We start from the raw sequence: 16778 nt of genomic DNA, 5'->3' as shown, positions 1-16778 counted from the left end.
TATATCACAGTTGTACACTCCTAGTGATGGGCTCACTCATAGTACCTATATCACAGTTGTACGCTCCTAGTGATGGGCTCACTCATAGTACCTATATCACAGTTGTACACTCTTAGTGATGGGCTCACTTATAGTACCTATATCACAGCTGTACGCTCCTAGTGATGGGCTCACTCATAGTACCTATATCACAGTTGTACACTCCTAGTGATGGGCTCACTCATAGTACCTATATCACAGTTGTACACTCTTAGTGATGGGCTCACTTATAGTACCTATATCACAGTTGTACACTCTTAGTGATGGGCTCACTTATAGTACCTATATCACAGTTGTACACTCCTAGTGATGGGCTCACTCATAGTACCTATATCATAGTTGTACGCTCCTAGTGATGGGCTCACTCATAGTACCTATATCACAGTTGTACACTCCTAGTGATGGGCTCACTTATAGTACCTTTATCACAGTTGTACGCTCCTAGTGATGGGCTCACTCATAGTACCTATATCACAGTTGTACACTCCTAGTGATGGGCTCACTTATAGTACCTTTATCACAGTTGTACACTCCTAGTGATGGGCTCACTTATAGTACCTTTATCACAGTTGTACACTCCTAGTGATGGGCTCACTCATAGTACCTATATCATAGTTGTACGCTCCTAGTGATGGGCTCACTTACAGTACCTATATCACAGTTGTACACTCCTAGTGATGGGCTCACTCAGTACCTATATCACAGTTGTACGCTCCTAGTGATGGGCTCACTCATGGTACCTACTATATCACAGTTGTACGCTCCCAGTGCATGCTCACAGATTTCACGGGAGTACTTTCTGCGTGGCCGAACGAGAAAGCGCTGGACTCTTCAGCATGTCTCCGAGTGCAAACTATGATTATAGGCTTACCTCGTTGCTTGTCTCGGCTTCGGTGAGTTTTCTGAGCAGGACGTCCTGCTGCTGACGGAGATGCTGATGCTCTTCCTACAATATCACGCAAGTGTATAAACATACAAAGAACAAACACTATAACATTATGAGCAGGTGTCACTAGCGAGTTTTAGTGTGAAAGCGCTGTATCCTTCAGTATATCTACCCCTCCGTCTGTTTGCCTATTTGTATGTTTGATCCATCCACTTGTCTGTCTGTCTGTCTGTCTGTCCAGCCTTTTTCTCTATCCGTCCGTCGGTCTTCCCGCACGTCTGACCATCACGTGAGATGAATGGTTACCCACCTCAGATTGTTGGGTCTCTCGCAGCATCCGTCTTAACGCCTTGTTGGTTCTCTCGAACTCCTCGAGTTTCTGTAGCAGTATTTCACGTTGTCGTGTCAGCATGGCAGTGTCTGCCGCGGACATGCGTTTATCCTAGGAAAATAAAAACATGTTTGTGGCAAATAAATATCTGTATCTTATATTCTATCTGTGGAGATCATGAATGGTGTATCATAATTAATGAAAGAACACAACCTCAAACATTTTTCAGTAACCGGCTTGAACCCTTTGGAAGGATTAAGGGTGGTTGGATTTCTCCTCACCTCCTTGAGTCTCCGTACGACATCTCGTAGCTTAAGGAACTGTTCGCTAGCGGCTTTCCCGTCCATTTCCATCTCAACTAGCTTCTTGATTAAACGCTCACGTTCATCTTCAACCATGTCTAATTCAGTTCTGACAGAAAAAACGGCTTCAGCAATGACAAATAGTGGTTAAAGAATGTCGATCAACCCCGCTAATAAGGACTTCATTATGACCTAAAAGAACGTTAATTAATAAGGACAACGTTGGGACCCACAAAACTGTCCTCATACAAGGAAACCCCGTTAACAAGGATACAATTGTGATTTAAGAAAATGTATTCACACAGTGAGACCCTGTTAATAAGGACACCGTTGGTACCACAAAACTGTACTCATACAAGGAAACCCCGTTAACAAGGATACAGTTGTGATCTAAGAAAATGTTGTGATCTAAGAAAATGTATTTATACAGTGAGACCCTGAATTGCCCTAAATGATATGGGGTACGCTTTTTTGAGATGGATAGAATTTCCAGAACAGTGCTCAGACTTTCTTTAAAAGAAACATGATTTTCTACCTTGAGATGTTCACGTCTTCTTTTGTTTTCGTCAATGAGTGCCTCAAGGCTTCATTCTCTTTCACTGAATTTTTAAGTTCTTTTCTATAATCCTGACAAAGTCAAAAAAGTTTCCATGAATGCATGTATGGCCTGAATGGAAGGGTGGAGGGAGTAGGATTGGGCCAGGAGGAGAGTGAGATTGAAATAGAAACAATATGTGTTGGAAGGGTGGAGGGAGTAGGATTGGACCAGGAGGAGAGAGATTGAAATAGATACAATATGTGTTGGAAGGGTGGAGGGAGTAGGATTGGACCAGGAGGAGAGAGATTGAAATAGATACAATATGTGTTGGAAGGGTGGAGGGAGTAGGATTGGGCCAGGAGGAGAGAGAGATTGAAATAGATACAATATGTGTTGGAAGGGTGGTGGGAGTAGGATTGGGCAAGGAGGAGAGTGAGATTGAAATAGATACAATATGTGTTGGAAGGGTGGTGGGAGTAGGATTGGGCAAGGAGGAGAGTGAGATTGAAATAGAAACAATATGTGTTGGAAGGGTGGAGGGAGTAGGATTGGGCAAGGAGGAGAGTGAGATTGAAATAGAAACAATATCTGTTGGAAGGGTGGATGGAGTAGGATTGGGCAAGGAGGAGAGTGAGATTGAAATAGATACAATATGTGTTGGAAGGGTGGAGGGAGTAGGATTGGGCAAGGAGGAGAGTGAGATTGAAATAGAAACAATATCTGTTGGAAGGGTGGATGGAGTAGGATTGGGCAAGGAGGAGAGTGAGATTGAAATAGAAACAATATATGTTGGAAGGGTGGATGGAGTAGGATTGGGCAAGGAGGAGAGTGAGATTGAAATAGATACAATATGTGTTGGAAGGGTGGAGGGAGTAGGATTGGGCAAGGAGGAGAGTGAGATTGAAATAGAAACAATATGTGTTGGAAGGGTGGAGGGAGTAGGATTGGACCAGGATGAGAGTGAGATTGAAATAGAAACAATATGTGTTGGAAGGGTGGAGGGAGCAGGATTGGACCAGGAGGAGTGAGATTGAAATAGAAACAATATGTGTTGGAAGGGTGGAGGGAGTAGGATTGGACCAGGATGAGAGTGAGATTGAAATAGATACAATATGTGTTGGAAGGGTGGAGGGAGTAGGATTGGACCAGGATGAGAGAGAGATTGAAATAGATACAATATGTGTTGATAGTAGGAAAAATGGGATTTCTAGTGGTTAGGGAGTGTTCATTAATTACACCGAGGGGGGGGGGGGGGGGGGGGAGGGAAGATTTTTACTCAAGACACCTTAAAATTTCCCCCCTTTCATTGTAATTATTTCTTTCGGTGCCCCCCCCCCCCCCCCCCCCCCCCCCTTATAGAACCCCAATTTTTTCTTTCTTTTCCCTTAGAGGACCTTTTTTTCAGAGCCCCCCCCCCTTTTGGTGGTTAAACATTTTCGGAGCCCCCCCTCAATATCTTCCCTCCCCCCCCCGTGTATTTAATAAACACTCCCTTAAGACAGGGGTTTGGGGGTTATCATGCAGGCTAAGAGTCTTTTTAAAAGTCTTAGAGTCTCCTTTAAAGACAGAAGAAAGAGCACACATAAGATGCTAGTAGTATCCTCTGTGCAAAAATGGAGAAGGAAAGTAAGCAATGCAGTCTTTAATACAATTTGTCCAACTTTCCTCACAATGTTGATTTTTTTTAATATTTCAAAGTTTAATCATTACTTAAAAATATAACTTTCGCTTAATTATTTAATATTCAAGAAACATCTTGGATTTATCATTGCAGGAGGGGCTGAATTTCACAGATTTAGTTCACTAATAAAATGGGTGTTCACTAATGAAATGGTATTTTAGCCTATGAAACCAGGTGTCATGCAAGTCGGATAAGTGGCTTTAAGGGCTGTCTTCATTATCAATGGGCATAGCCTGCGTTGACAGCTGAACTTTACCCCGAAAAAGTATGTCTGCAAAACAGCAACCGTTGTATTTTTGTACTTGAAAATGAGTCTAAAGTCGATTCTGATAGGACAAATACAATGCGCCAGTCATGGAAAGCCCATAGACTCTGTGCCAGTATCTCTCGCTTGGTCAAGCGAACATGTGTAAAAGAAAAGGGCAGAAGATGCGATAAGTGAAAATTCGTGGAATTCAGCGTTTAAATCGGCACAAAAGCAGTTCAACATTTCCAGTTTCTTTCCAGGGCAAAGAAGGGCCATCAAAGCATTGGCGATGATACGATTGCATAAAACACAGTTTTTGTCATCTGTGAGGCCGAAGGATTTCGTGACATCGAACACTCTGTCGAACAGATGTGTGATGGATAGGCATTCATTAAAAAAACAAACATCGACCAAGAGAGAGAGACTTTCAAATAGTCTATGGGTAAATGAGAGGGTGTGTTGTATTTGACCAATCAGAATGGACTACTCATTTTCAAGTAGGTCAGAACAAGACAACAGTCACTGTTTTGCAAATGGACTTTTCAAGAATAGGTTTGGTTGTCAACGCTGGCTACAGTGGGGGTGATTAGTAGAATTATCCAGTGGTGGGACAAATCGATTAAACTTACTTGTAATTCTCTCTCTTGGTCTTGTAGGATTCTCCGTGATGCATCTAACTGTTCATCCTTCTTCTCGACAACTCTGAGAGACTTGCGCAAGTCCATCTGCAGGGGGTGATAATATCTTCAGCAGATTTAGGGATCTGATAAAAGCTAGTTTTTTTATGGTCTACCCCCTATTTACATTAGCATCATTACCATCCATTTTCCAATACCCCAAAAATTCCAAACCTCTGAATCCGCCAAAAAAGATTCCATTCTTTCTAGTAGGGTTCGCAAAGGGAACACAAACATACCAAATTATACTTTTGAAAGTGTCCTTCGTTGGATGTGGGAATCTGACAGAAATTTGTCATTAGAGCTCAGTATTTCCGACTACTGTAACCACTCTTATATGGCACACACGTTGTACACGACGTACTACTACATCTTTTAACATTTTTGCTACAAAAGAATTCATTGATTATATTAACTAAAATACATACACATCAGCTGTGCAGTACAAAAAGATACAATGCGTTTGTAATAAAAAGAGTGAATTTGGAGATTGGAAAGGGTGTCAGTACCAGATCCAGGGTTCTTCCCCTCTCTTTCGGACTGAAATTGTAAAAGAAATGGATGGGGGCTAGCATCAACAAATCCCCCCCTTCCCCACCCTTGTAAGCACCCCCTATCCTAGATCCCTTCCTGTGTACGAAAGAGCGGTCTTTATACCAAGTGTCCATTAGTAATAGCTCACCTCATTTTTCAGTGTTCCAACTTCATTCATCAAGCTACTGATTTTCTTTTCATAGTTTCTCATTTTCCCATGAACAAGTTCCTCCTACGAGAAGTAAGAAAGTAACAATTGTTAATTGCGTGAATAAAGGAAAATAATTTTGTATTCTGACTTTGCAATGTGTCTGTTTTAAATGCAAAGGGCTAAAAATTTGAAGAAAAAAAGAAAGATATCAGAGATATTGTATGGTAAAAAAAATGTTACATCCTAAACACCATAAAGGGATACCCCTCAATCTGGATTGACAAAATATCCTACTTTGAAACCCCCCCCTCCTACCCTGGGGCTCCCCCCTTACCCCGGCTGGCTACCTGCTATAGACTGCACCTACAGTACCTCTGAGGTTGAGAGTTCATCCATATTCATTGCACCATTTCTACTTGGAGGACTGATGTCCAGACGATGAGATTCATTCTAGAATAACACCATAACATTGAATGTCTGCCAAACACAGTGAGAACCAAACATATAGTAAGTATACACCGAGTATAGGCCAGACAATAAACCAGACATAGCTAAATATAGTTTACACAGGTGGAGATATTTATTCTAGAAAGAATCCATGACATGGAATATCTGCCAAACACAAGTACCAAATAGAGTACACATATGGTACAGGCTTGTCTCCCTTACAGCTGTTCTGTACTCGTCACACTAGGTGCCCCCCTCAAGCACCACAAAGCATGACAAGTCCAGAATGGCTAAGGGAAACTAGGTACAGCCAAAATGATGAGGTTTATATTATTATAATCAATAATAATAGAATAATATGGAGGCGTGGTCATCCATTCTTACACATGTAGTTCAACCTACTGTAGAGTATGATAGAAAGAAATCTAAATAGTCTATCAGAAACGGGCAGCCAAATGTTTGTCTTTAATAAGAGTCCTTCTTACACAACATGATAAATCTAGTCAGAGAGCATGTTATTTTAAATGGTTAGAAATCTAAGGAGACAGTCTGATGTATTTATTACCTCCCATGATATGCCTTTACTGGTTCTTGCTGGTGCAGGGATAAAGGGCGGGGATGCAGACTTTACTCTTTTTACTGATCTTCCCTGTAGTTTAATAAATCACACATGAGATTCATATCACGATGGCCCATCAATATGAGGTTGAGCTCATCTACATTGTTAACAAAAACACATATCATGGCTTTCGTATTAAAAGGGATTCTTCTGTTTAACCACAGGTACCACTAAATATTATTTACCTATAAAAAAAATAAAATAAATTAATAGTATTCCACTGATCATCAGTGTGACGGGTGCCCAGTGTAGGATGGTGACATGGTTGCCACGGTTACAGAACAAGAAATCTCCATTGGGCATCCACTGGCCAATTATTTTGTGTTGATGAGTTTAATTGCAATTGTTTTGAAGGGACATACAGTACATTTATTAATAGTTTTCATTCATTGTCAAGTTGCATTACTTGTTAGTACTTATACAATCATAAACTTATGTAAGCCAACAAACGTACCTGAGATCCTTTACTTAGAATTCCAGTCATTCTTTTATCCCTGTGTTTCAGCCTTTCCTAATAATTAAATAGCGAAGCCAAGTTATATACAATATACATTATACCTGTCAATCATTTGCGTGAGGTGTCTTAAGTTACCTCGACAGCGGTAGGGGCCCCCTTCAACTTTTTCTTTTTCTTCTTTAGATGAACATGAACTGGTGTGTTCCTATCTACGTGTACATGGACTGGTTTATCATTATCAACAGTCATCATATACGACTAGCCCTGAAACAGAATAAAAGTACCCTATTATAGTTAATACCCTACTATAATATTAATTAATACCCTATTATAATACCATATTATAATAAATACACTTAATTATCACGTCACGTTAATTTTCCCGAATTCCACAATTTCAAAAGATTGGCGAAAATAAAGTGACATGAAAATTAAGTGTCGCGAAAATTAGGATGCACAAAAATTAAGTGAGTACATAAGAAGCCTTTGAGGGAATATTGGCCGTTTAATAAGATTTATGGAAACACCTTGTCTATTTAGTCATCTTTTGTACCATATAGTACGGTAAGGGGTTGAGTTTGACTTGTATTTATATATTTTTTACATTACATTACATTATCTAATTGCAGTCCACGGAATGATATATAAAAGATGAAAGAAGTAAGATATCTAGTAAGGAATGTAAAGTAAAAGAGATTTAGCAGATAAAAAAAACGAATTATATTCTTTTCATAATTTGAACAACACCAATGCAAATGGTTATTAAATATCTTTGTTGCTGTGTGAATGAGAATGTTACTAAGAAATTGAAATTATTGCAAACGCAATAGGCATAGTATTTACAAAAGAAAGAGTAAAGAGACATACGACCTTTCTCTCAGACAATGAAATGAATGCATTCCTCCTGTATTTATGCAAAGAGAAGATCACAAATCACAAAACGTGAGCTGGAGCCTGTCTGTTGGACGTAAACATCAACTTGCAAACAGTCGAACTGGCAAAAGAGCAGTCTGGTGTTGCTCCAGCCCTCTATTTTACTATTAAAGTCCTTCATTTTTTATAGTGACATAGAGATTCATAAATATGTTGTCGAGATTTCGCTGATAAAAATTATATTTGTGATCACAACGTCAACAATCGAACCCACGAGTTGTACATTTCCGAATTTTCGCGCCCTTTTCAGAGAAACTTCATCTCGAGTTTACAGCGCTAAAATAACTTACCTCGCACGAAAGTAATTTCCAAGGCTAGGAAGTGTTGTGAAGAGCACAATGATTTGTATCAAACTAAATTAGCTACTAAATAACCCTCCATTTTCAATGCGACAATCTTTACAAACCAAGCCGTTGACCTCTGTTTAGACGCCGAACAGCAACCGCTGATTGGCTATAATCTCTTTGAAACGCTAGAGCCTCGTTTGTGCGAGTTTCCGAGGAAGACTGGGGACAATTTGGCTTCGATCATTTTTAGCTCGCGCAATATCGAGCGATTTTTGTACTTTTTACTTTTTTCCTGATTTCCCATTCCATATCCCAGAAGAAAAAGCGCTTTAATTCAAAGGATTTTTTAGAAAAAAGGAATCATTAAATGATTTAATTTTTATTCCAACTTGTTGGAATAGAAAACGTTTTTCACATCGACATTTGCATTTTTTATTCCTAAAAGGCAAGAAAACAAGAAGACTTTTCATTTTGTGACCCTGTGGTTTGCAATAAGCTAGAAACTGGTAACGAACTGCCTCGCTTGAGTGATTTTACCGTGGGTGATTTCCCAAGGGGCTGGGCGCTAGTATTGCGATTTATAAAGTAAAAATGTCTCTCTCAAGAAGTCAGTTCCCATCCTTCAAGATGGCAGAGTTTTCCGATTCCATGAAGAAATTCGGCTCCACGACGGCTACTTTCTTTAGCCGTGCTAAGCAGGTATCTTTATGGCTAATGTGGGCTCAGGTGGTAGTAAACTTCGCACGGTATTTTATTTATCTTTATTTTATAGTATACGGAAGAGCAATTGGGCAAAGCAGAAGCCACAGAGTTTGATGCGAGGTTTGAGTCCTTGCTAGAAAGGGCAGATCGCACCAAGCAATGGACAGAGAGATTGCTTAAGCAAACAGAGGCTCTACTTCAGCCAAATCCTGGTAACATGAGCAAATACACTCTACTTAGCCCACCAGAATCGGCCTGACAATAAGACAAAGACCTTTGACACCCTGATACATAAACACCCGAACATTTTCAATTTCACAGTTTCCCTTCTACGTTTCTCATTAACGAGATGCTATTTTTATCCCATTATCATGTTGTATTGGTTTTGCCACGTAGTAAGGTTCGAGTCCACATAGATCGTATCTAGTTCCTCGGTGCATGTATGGTTTTTAAGCTAGCACAAACCTCAAATGTATCTTAAGGAATAAAAATAAATTAGGTTTTTGGGAAAATCTTTAGCACACTAGAAATATACTTTAACTTTATCGAAGGGAACTCGTTAATTAGGGTGTGTTTGAATAACAATGCCGAACTGCTAAGTTGACTAAATGGCTTTTAAAACAACTGCTTTTATATCAGTTTTATCTATTCATTTTTCATTTATGAACTTTAACAAGCTATTAGACCTTTTGCATTACTTAAGTATATTAACTATAACTTCGTTTTAGAAGAGTACAACTTGCATGTATGTACTTAACTCTGCCATAGCGTTAGATAAAAATAAATCAAGCCTCAGACCGTCTATGAAAATAAATATGGTTTGCATTATACAGAGAAAAATTTATCTACAAGGATTTTTTTGCAAATCGTTATATTGTAAAGCCTGTTTGTGTGTGTGTTTTCGTATCTCATGGCATACAAATGGCTTTCAGTTCGCGTGATAGATTGCTCTCATTTTTGTGACTTTATATAAGTGATATAAGCTGTTACTCTTTTAGATGTTGGCAGTATTTCCTTTTACATGATATATGGCATACATATTTTCCAATCAAAATTGGATATCAGCCTGCACTATTCTTGCTTATCAGTGGCAATTTTAAAATATTTAAATAAAAACTTGAGACAAATTCTCAGACAGAATTCTAAGCACCCCAAGAGATAAAACCACTTTGCCAATCAATATTACCCACCTATGAAATGGTATTTTTTGCTGATGCATAAATGCAATTTATTTTTCTTGAATGTTAAACTCATAAATTGTTTATATTTTCCCTACCACTTTACCACAGACCTGCAAAAGGTGTGGTATTTATAGTAGAATACATGGTGTTTAGTTTACATTAGCATAGCCTTCATTAGCATACACAGACTTGCTAAGAGCAAACTCTTATTAAAAAAGATAAGCTTTTAATCAAGTATGGCATTCTCTTTGAGGTTGTGATTTTTTAAGTGCAATATTAGATGTTGTGATAAGGTCCATTAATTAAAAAAAATGGTATATAGCCAATAAATGTATGTAGGGTCGAAACTGCTTAAGTGGATAAATCTTGAAGGGATTCAATTGTTTATTTCCTCTTCTCTATTGTAAGAGCCAGATTCTTTTTTTCATATTCTTTTGATTATGAATCAATGTCTAATTCTAAAAAAGATGCTTGTGTGTAATTTTTATAGTGGTTTTGACTGGAGGCACATACAACGGATAATTATGCATAAATGTTTGCTCTTTTCACTTTTGGAGTTCAAATGTAATGAAATTATTATGATGTTTTTATTATTTTGTTATTACTGTTATCATTGATATTATCTTAATTATTATTTATTGTGTTGTGCCAGATATAACATGTTCTTGAGCTGTGGGGAGGGATAAACTTTGCTTCAATACATTTTTTCTTGTTTGGTGTGCTACGTATCAATGGGTAATTAGACAATTTAGGCTCCTTTTCTTTGTCTTCTAGGCATTAGGGCTGAAGAATACTTCTATTCCAAGCTTGGAGAAAAAAAGCCTGAGCGCCTCACTCACCTTGAAACACTCGGCAAGATCATGGAAGATGCTGGTAACGAGCTTGGGCCTGGCACTAGTTATGGTATGGAAGTTCATTCACAGTGGCCACCTCTAAATTCAGGGACTCCCTTTCACATTTTAAGAAACCAATACTTTTTTCTTGAATTTTGTCAGAATTAACCCGATTTTACTATGATCATGATGTAAAATTCCCACTTGAGCAGTGGGGGTATCAGCCTTCTCAAAAAGATTTTTAGGAGCAGGGTATTGTAAGTTTTGAGGCTGTTTGGTTGACAAAGACGCCCACTAACAAAACAAAAGTAACATAGTGTACTTTCTGTCTGGATCGAGACAGTCGAACATCTAAAGGAGGCAGCTCGTTGAACTGCCAGCCAGCTGATTTTGAGAAGGCTGGGGTATTAATTTCACATTTTTCCAATAGATCCAAACATTATATATGTTATTCACTTCTGTGACAAAATATTATTCATTTATCTTTACCCTTGACAGCGTTAGGCAATAACACAGGAGTTTGTCGGCTCTATTCTTTTCTATTGGTTGTGTAAGGGTCTTGTAAAATCCTTATTTAAAACATCTTGAAATAATTATCTTGTTTTCTGTTAAAAATCTTTGGAGATTGTTAAATAATCAACCGGAAGTAAACTGGGTGACAATGTGGCTTTAATCTTGTTGTTCATTACAGGTAGCACCCTTGTAAAGTGTGGTGCAACAGAGAAGAAGCTTGCATCTGCGGAGAGAGACTTCATGACAAAGTCTGTATCGCACTATCTCCACCCCTTGAAGTCCTTCCTGGAGGGTGACATGAAGACCATATCTGTAAGAAGAATGCTAGTGCATCTCTCACTCCTTTTACATCTCCCAGAATCTGTATAGAGCAATAGATCCAATGGATCGTGATACGTCAAGTGGAAGATCCAGGGGGGTGAAGTAGAGGATCCAGGGGGTCAAGTAGAGGATCCAGGGGGGTGAAGTAGAGGATCCAGGGGGGTGAAGTAGAGGATCCAGGGGGGTCAAGTAGAGGATCCAGGGGGGTCAAGTAGAAGATCCAGGGGGGTCAAGTAGAGGATCCAGGGGGGTCAAGTAGAGGATCCAGGGGGTCAAGTGGAAGATCCAGGGGGATGAAGTAGAGGATCCAGGGGGGTGAAGTAGAGGATCCAGGGGGTGAAGTAGAGGATCAAGGGGGGGTGAAGTAGAGGGTCTATGGGGGTCAAGTAGAGGATCCAGGAGGGTCAAGTAGAGGATCCAGGAGGGTCAAGTAGAGGATCCAGGGGGGTCAAGTAGAGAATCCAGGGGGGTGAAGTAGAGGATCCAGGGGGGTCAAGTAGAGGATCCAGGGGGTCAAGTGGAAGATCCAGGGGTGTGAAGTAGAGGATCCAGGGGGGTGAAGTAGAGGATCCAGGGGGTGAAGTAGAGGATCCAGGGGGGGTGAAGTAGAGGGTCTATGGGGGTCAAGTAGAGGATCCAGGAGGGTCAAGTAGAGGATCCAGGAGGGTCAAGTAGAGGATCCAGGGGGGTCAAGTAGAGAATCCAGGGGGGTCAAGTAGAGGATCCAGGGGGTGAAGTAAAGGATCCAGGGGGGGTGAAGTAGAGGGTCCAGGGGGGGTCAAGTAGAGGATCCAGGAGGGTCAAGTAGAGGATCCAGGAGGGTCAAGTAGAGGATCCAGGGGGGTCAAGTAGAGGATCCAGGGGGGTCAAGTAGAGGATTCAGGAGGGTCAAGTAGAGGATCCGGGGGGTAAAGTAGAAGATCCAGGGGGGTCAAGTGGAAGATCCAGGAGGGTCAAGTAGAAGATCCAGGGGGGTCAAGTAGAGGATCCAGGGGGGTCAAGTAGAGGATCCAGGGGGGTCAAGTAGAGGATCCAGGGGGTCAAGTAGAGGATCCAGGGGGGTCAAGTAGAGGATCCAGGGGGGTCAAGTAGAGGATCCAGGGGGTCAAGTAGAGGATCCAGGGGGTCAAGTAGAGGGTCCAGGGGGGTCAAGTAGAGGGTCCAGGGGGTCCAGTGAACAATCCAGGGGCTCAGTGGATGGTCCAGAGGTTTCAAGTGTAAGATACGGGGGTCCCGCGGATGATCCAGGGGGTCTTATGATGCCGCCCCTATATATACTGGATCTTTTTGCAGACAGAGAGAAGGACCCTGTTAGCAAAGCGATTGGATCTGGATTCATGCAAAGCCAAAGTGAGAAAGGCACAGACCCCAGAGAGGATCCAGCAGGTACAAATTCAGATTTTACTGTGATAATAAAAAATGAAAGTAAAAATTCATGATTACTATATTTCACCAAACATTTTGGCTGTAAAGAATACAAAGGTAATAAATACCTGGGTATGGGTGATAGTTCTTTTACCTTTAAAAATTAAATGCCTTTCTGTATTTGTGGACTTCTTATCTTGTAGTAACAGTTCTTTCTCGTATAACTTATTTCTTATTTCTTTCTCAAACTTCCTCTAATTCCTAACCATAGATGTACTCAGCAAAGAATAATGGTTCTTGTAGTTTGTACCTTGTTACTGAGCATGACCGGGTAAGTTGGCCTCAAACTTTGCCCTTCTGCATGTACTGTACAAAGCTTTAACAAACATTTTAGAGTAGAATAATATTCTTGTTGTATATACGTTGACCTGGACTGAGTTAAATTTCCCATGGCCTCAAACTTTGCCCTTCTGCATGTACTGTACAAAGCTTTAACAAACATTTTAGAGTAGAATAATATTCTTGTTGTATATACGTTGACCTGGACTGAGTTAAATTTCCCATGGACCTGATTAGTTTTTTTTTTTCTACTTTAACATGGATAGCTGTAACTCTGTGCTTATTTGAACTATTTTCTTGTTTCCTCTTGTACTCATAAGCTTTGTCCTCTTCTTGTCTCATTGATTATGTTGTGATAGCAGCTATCTTTTATGCGGACATCCATCCTCAACTGAGGGAGTGTTCGTAAGTGGGAAGGGAAGATTTTGAATCCCCCCTCTAGTGTTAAAACAATCATTTGGAACCCCCTCTCCCTGATCCTTAGAGGGCCCTTTTATTTTGGAACTCCCTCTCCTATTCAGGGTAATTAATTAACACTTCCTAAGCGGTTAGTTCACCAAGCTCTCCTAAAAATATGTATGAGAGAACAAGTCACGTTTGCAAAATAATATTTCCAAGAAAATGTCTCTTTTCCCTTACAAATTTGTCTGCAAATTATAATGTAGTACAATTTTATTTTTAGTATGTAAGTAATTTTGTAAAAAAAAAAATTCAGTTTTTGATGTAGTGGACATTTCAATATCACAGAATTTTGAAAACTGCCACTTGCACATGCATTTCCACATCTGTTTTTGATTCGCCCACACGTTGCAAGATAAAAGTGAAGCCTTGCATGGCCACACACTTAACCCCGCTGCATGTGCTTACGTGCTTGTAAGTAAACTACTTCGAACATTGTTAAGTGCCTTTGTTTCATGGGGCGCTACAATACTGTGGCCTAGGAGATCGTGAGGCACTTTCTGTCATCAGTAATCTATTTTTAAAAAAAACATCATAAGTGGAATCCTAAGTGGAAACCAAACACTGCCTACTTTTAAATATGTGTCATCTCCAGGCTGAGAGTGAGCTGCGGGTCGCCCAAGCAGAGTTTGACAGACAGTACGAGGTCACGAAACTGCTACTGGATGGTATTGCCACATCACATGTAAGTCAAAACCCCTTTCACAATAAATTCAAGGGATGCTTGAAATACTGTTATGGTATGTGCTTGTACAAACAACTTATTTGTAAGGTTTTATGGCTTCAAAATCTTCACTTTTGTTCATTCTGAATATTCTCCAACATTTCATACCTTTTAATATTTTTTCATTACATTTTTGCTCCCCTACTACAATGTGCACTCTCACAGTAACAACTTGCCTTAGGCACATCCATGTTATATGATAGATAGTTTTTGTGATGACAGGCCAACCACCACCGGGCCCTACAGAGCTTTATTGAGGCCCAGGCCCAGTACTACGCACAGTGCTTCCAATACATGCAGGACCTACAACGCCAGCTAGGCACCCCTCCCCCCACGGACTCTGTACCCCTAGTACCACCAACTGCACCCTCGGCTGCTGATGTCAGGGGTGTGTTGGACGTCAATGCTTACCCTAGACCGTCAGTGACAAAAAAGGCCAAGGTCCTGTATGACTATGATGCTACAGACTCCAGCGAACTGTCACTTCTCTCTGATGAGGTAAGATCACATGTATTGGGTGTTTACTGTTTAACCCTGTTGATGTAGCCTGCATGGATGGCGGTTTTGTTTCTGTTTTTATTATCAGAAAATTCCGGAAAATTCGCGTACACTGAAAATTTGCTGTCAGGTCTTGGACCCCAAGGTTTTTTTGACCCCCCCAAATACTACTAATATACAAAATACTACAAAAAACCGCTGACGATTTAAATCGCGGATTTAACCCTCGGACCCCAAGACCCGCGAATTTTCCAACATTTACTGTAGTTTGTTTTCCTAGCTTTTTAAGGCTGTGCGAGAGAGCTGGGGCAAGTGTAATGGTTACCTGGAAAAAGGTCAGGATGCCATAACACTTGCCCCAGCTCTCTCACGCGGCCATACAAAAAGCTAGCACAAACTACAAACGATTTCACATATTCACGGATAAAAACTGCTCTGAAACCCAACAAAACCACCAGCTGCACAGGCTATTCATTACGCTGGCCCTAACACTTAGACCAAACTACTACCTATAAGGGTTAATTATTTTTAAGAATAAAGATAATAAGTAAACCAATCACATATTTTCTAGCGTTCAGTAGAAATATACCAAGGTCCATAGTATCTCTAAATACTAGAACTGTCATTTGATGATTGGCATAATAATGATAATAATAATACTAATGATGATGACGATGACGATGACGATGATGATGACAATTAGCTATTAAAAAATTTTCAGCTTTAAAGTATGCTATAAACTTGATATACAGCTATAAATCTACTCACCAAGCAAGTGGTTAAACCAGTCTCTAAATGCTCACCATGTCTGATGCTATCTTCCATCAGGTAATAACAGTGTACAACGTGCCCGGAATGGACAATGACTGGATGGTTGGCGAACGTGGGAGCCAACGAGGAAAAGTCCCTGTCACCTACCTAGAGCTTCTGTCGTAATCTCCCATCACATCTATACCACATTCAATACAATTTTCAAGAATCAGTGATACTAAAAAAAAAGAGCTATTCTTGTGGGCTTTCTGTGTGATATTACCACAGGTAGCCTATAAAGGCAACTAGGCTTCTTGATAGCGAAAAGAATGTAAAGGGGAGCTTTGCTAGAGATGATACCAGTAGATTCGACCCCCTCTAGGGTTTCCACAGTAGTGATGTTTGTGTATACCCCAGGTAGCCCATAAATGTATCCTCATAGTTTGTTGACAGTGGAGGTGATTTCACAATTTGACCCCTGTAAGGTACCCATGGAGCATGGATTATAGAAATGTTTTTTCCATTGAGGAAGTGGTTGTAAGTTAAAAGAGTAAAATGACTACTAACATTGCTTCAAGATTTAATGATTTTAAATAACTACAAATATTATGTTTTATAGAGTAAGATTTGACAAGAACAAAAGGGATCACAGCAACATGCTTATGCTATCTGCCATGAGAGCACCTTTTCCTATTTCCATAGCTACAAAGAAAATATGTAGGGTGACTTATGAATAACATCTTGAAGCCTCCTAACCTCTGAAAAAATTCTGGATATGTGTTTACGGTTTTATGTTATACGTCTTCTTTATTATTGATATTAAAATCTTTAAAAAACATCTTAAAAATTGGCTGCCTTTGTTTAATTACCCCCACTGCCCCATTTTGCTTTTATGATAGAAGGTTTCCCCTAAGTTCGACTCTGCAAAACGCCTTAGGGAGCGAATCAGTTTTCCAGATGGCAG

General features: G+C 40.1%; 2 protein-coding genes across 5 annotated transcripts in view; one reads left to right on the top strand and one right to left on the bottom strand.

Annotated features, from left to right (window-relative positions):
* The window catches only part of LOC5509746 (outer dense fiber protein 2), a 28795-nt gene extending 20469 nt beyond the window's left edge, over positions 1-8326 (bottom strand). For 2 of the 4 annotated variants that reach the window (XM_048731394.1, XM_048731397.1), the window contains exons 1-11: positions 8133-8326; positions 7045-7173; positions 6907-6963; positions 6399-6482; positions 5759-5836; positions 5384-5467; positions 4654-4749; positions 2094-2185; positions 1538-1667; positions 1236-1367; positions 911-985 (exon numbers count right to left, since the gene is read on the bottom strand). In XM_048731394.1, coding sequence (XP_048587351.1) covers positions 911-985; positions 1236-1367; positions 1538-1667; positions 2094-2185; positions 4654-4749; positions 5384-5467; positions 5759-5836; positions 6399-6482; positions 6907-6963; positions 7045-7161 — 945 coding nt within the window. In that variant the 5' untranslated portion in view covers positions 7162-7173; positions 8133-8326. Of the gene's footprint in view, positions 1-910; positions 986-1235; positions 1368-1537; positions 1668-2093; positions 2186-4653; positions 4750-5383; positions 5468-5758; positions 5837-6398; positions 6483-6906; positions 6964-7044; positions 7195-7779; positions 7814-8132 lie in introns of all 4 variants that reach the window. The other 2 variants (XM_048731395.1, XM_048731396.1) reach the window with 2 other exon arrangements.
* Positions 8327-8670: 344 nt separating this feature from the next.
* Positions 8671-16661, top strand: LOC5509762 (endophilin-B1). The gene is made up of 8 exons (XM_001630214.3): positions 8671-8828; positions 8902-9043; positions 10787-10915; positions 11537-11670; positions 12973-13065; positions 14438-14527; positions 14789-15064; positions 15893-16661. Exons 1-8 carry the CDS (start codon positions 8721-8723, stop codon positions 15998-16000), a joined length of 1080 nt encoding a protein of 359 aa, XP_001630264.2. The 5' UTR covers positions 8671-8720; the 3' UTR covers positions 16001-16661.
* Positions 16662-16778: the final 117 nt, after the last annotated feature.

The sequence above is a fragment of the Nematostella vectensis genome, chromosome 8, assembly GCF_932526225.1.
Source record: "Nematostella vectensis chromosome 8, jaNemVect1.1, whole genome shotgun sequence".
NCBI lineage: Eukaryota > Metazoa > Cnidaria > Anthozoa > Actiniaria > Edwardsiidae > Nematostella > Nematostella vectensis.
Note: the sequence above shows the minus strand (reverse complement) of the source record. Positions and strands in the feature narration are given on the sequence as shown.

What these genes read in the sequence shown, in the direction of transcription:
- LOC5509762 (XM_001630214.3), top strand. Translation starts at nt 8,721, where the DNA reads ATGTCTCTCTCAAGAAGTCAGTTCCCATCCTTCAAGATGGCAGAGTTT. An exon ending in TCTTTAGCCGTGCTAAGCAG is followed by an intron (nt 8,829 to 8,901) that starts GTATCTTTATGG and finishes TTTATTTTATAG; the next exon opens with TATACGGAAGAGCAATTGGG. An exon ending in TGGGCCTGGCACTAGTTATG is followed by an intron (nt 10,916 to 11,536) that starts GTATGGAAGTTC and finishes TGTTCATTACAG; the next exon opens with GTAGCACCCTTGTAAAGTGT.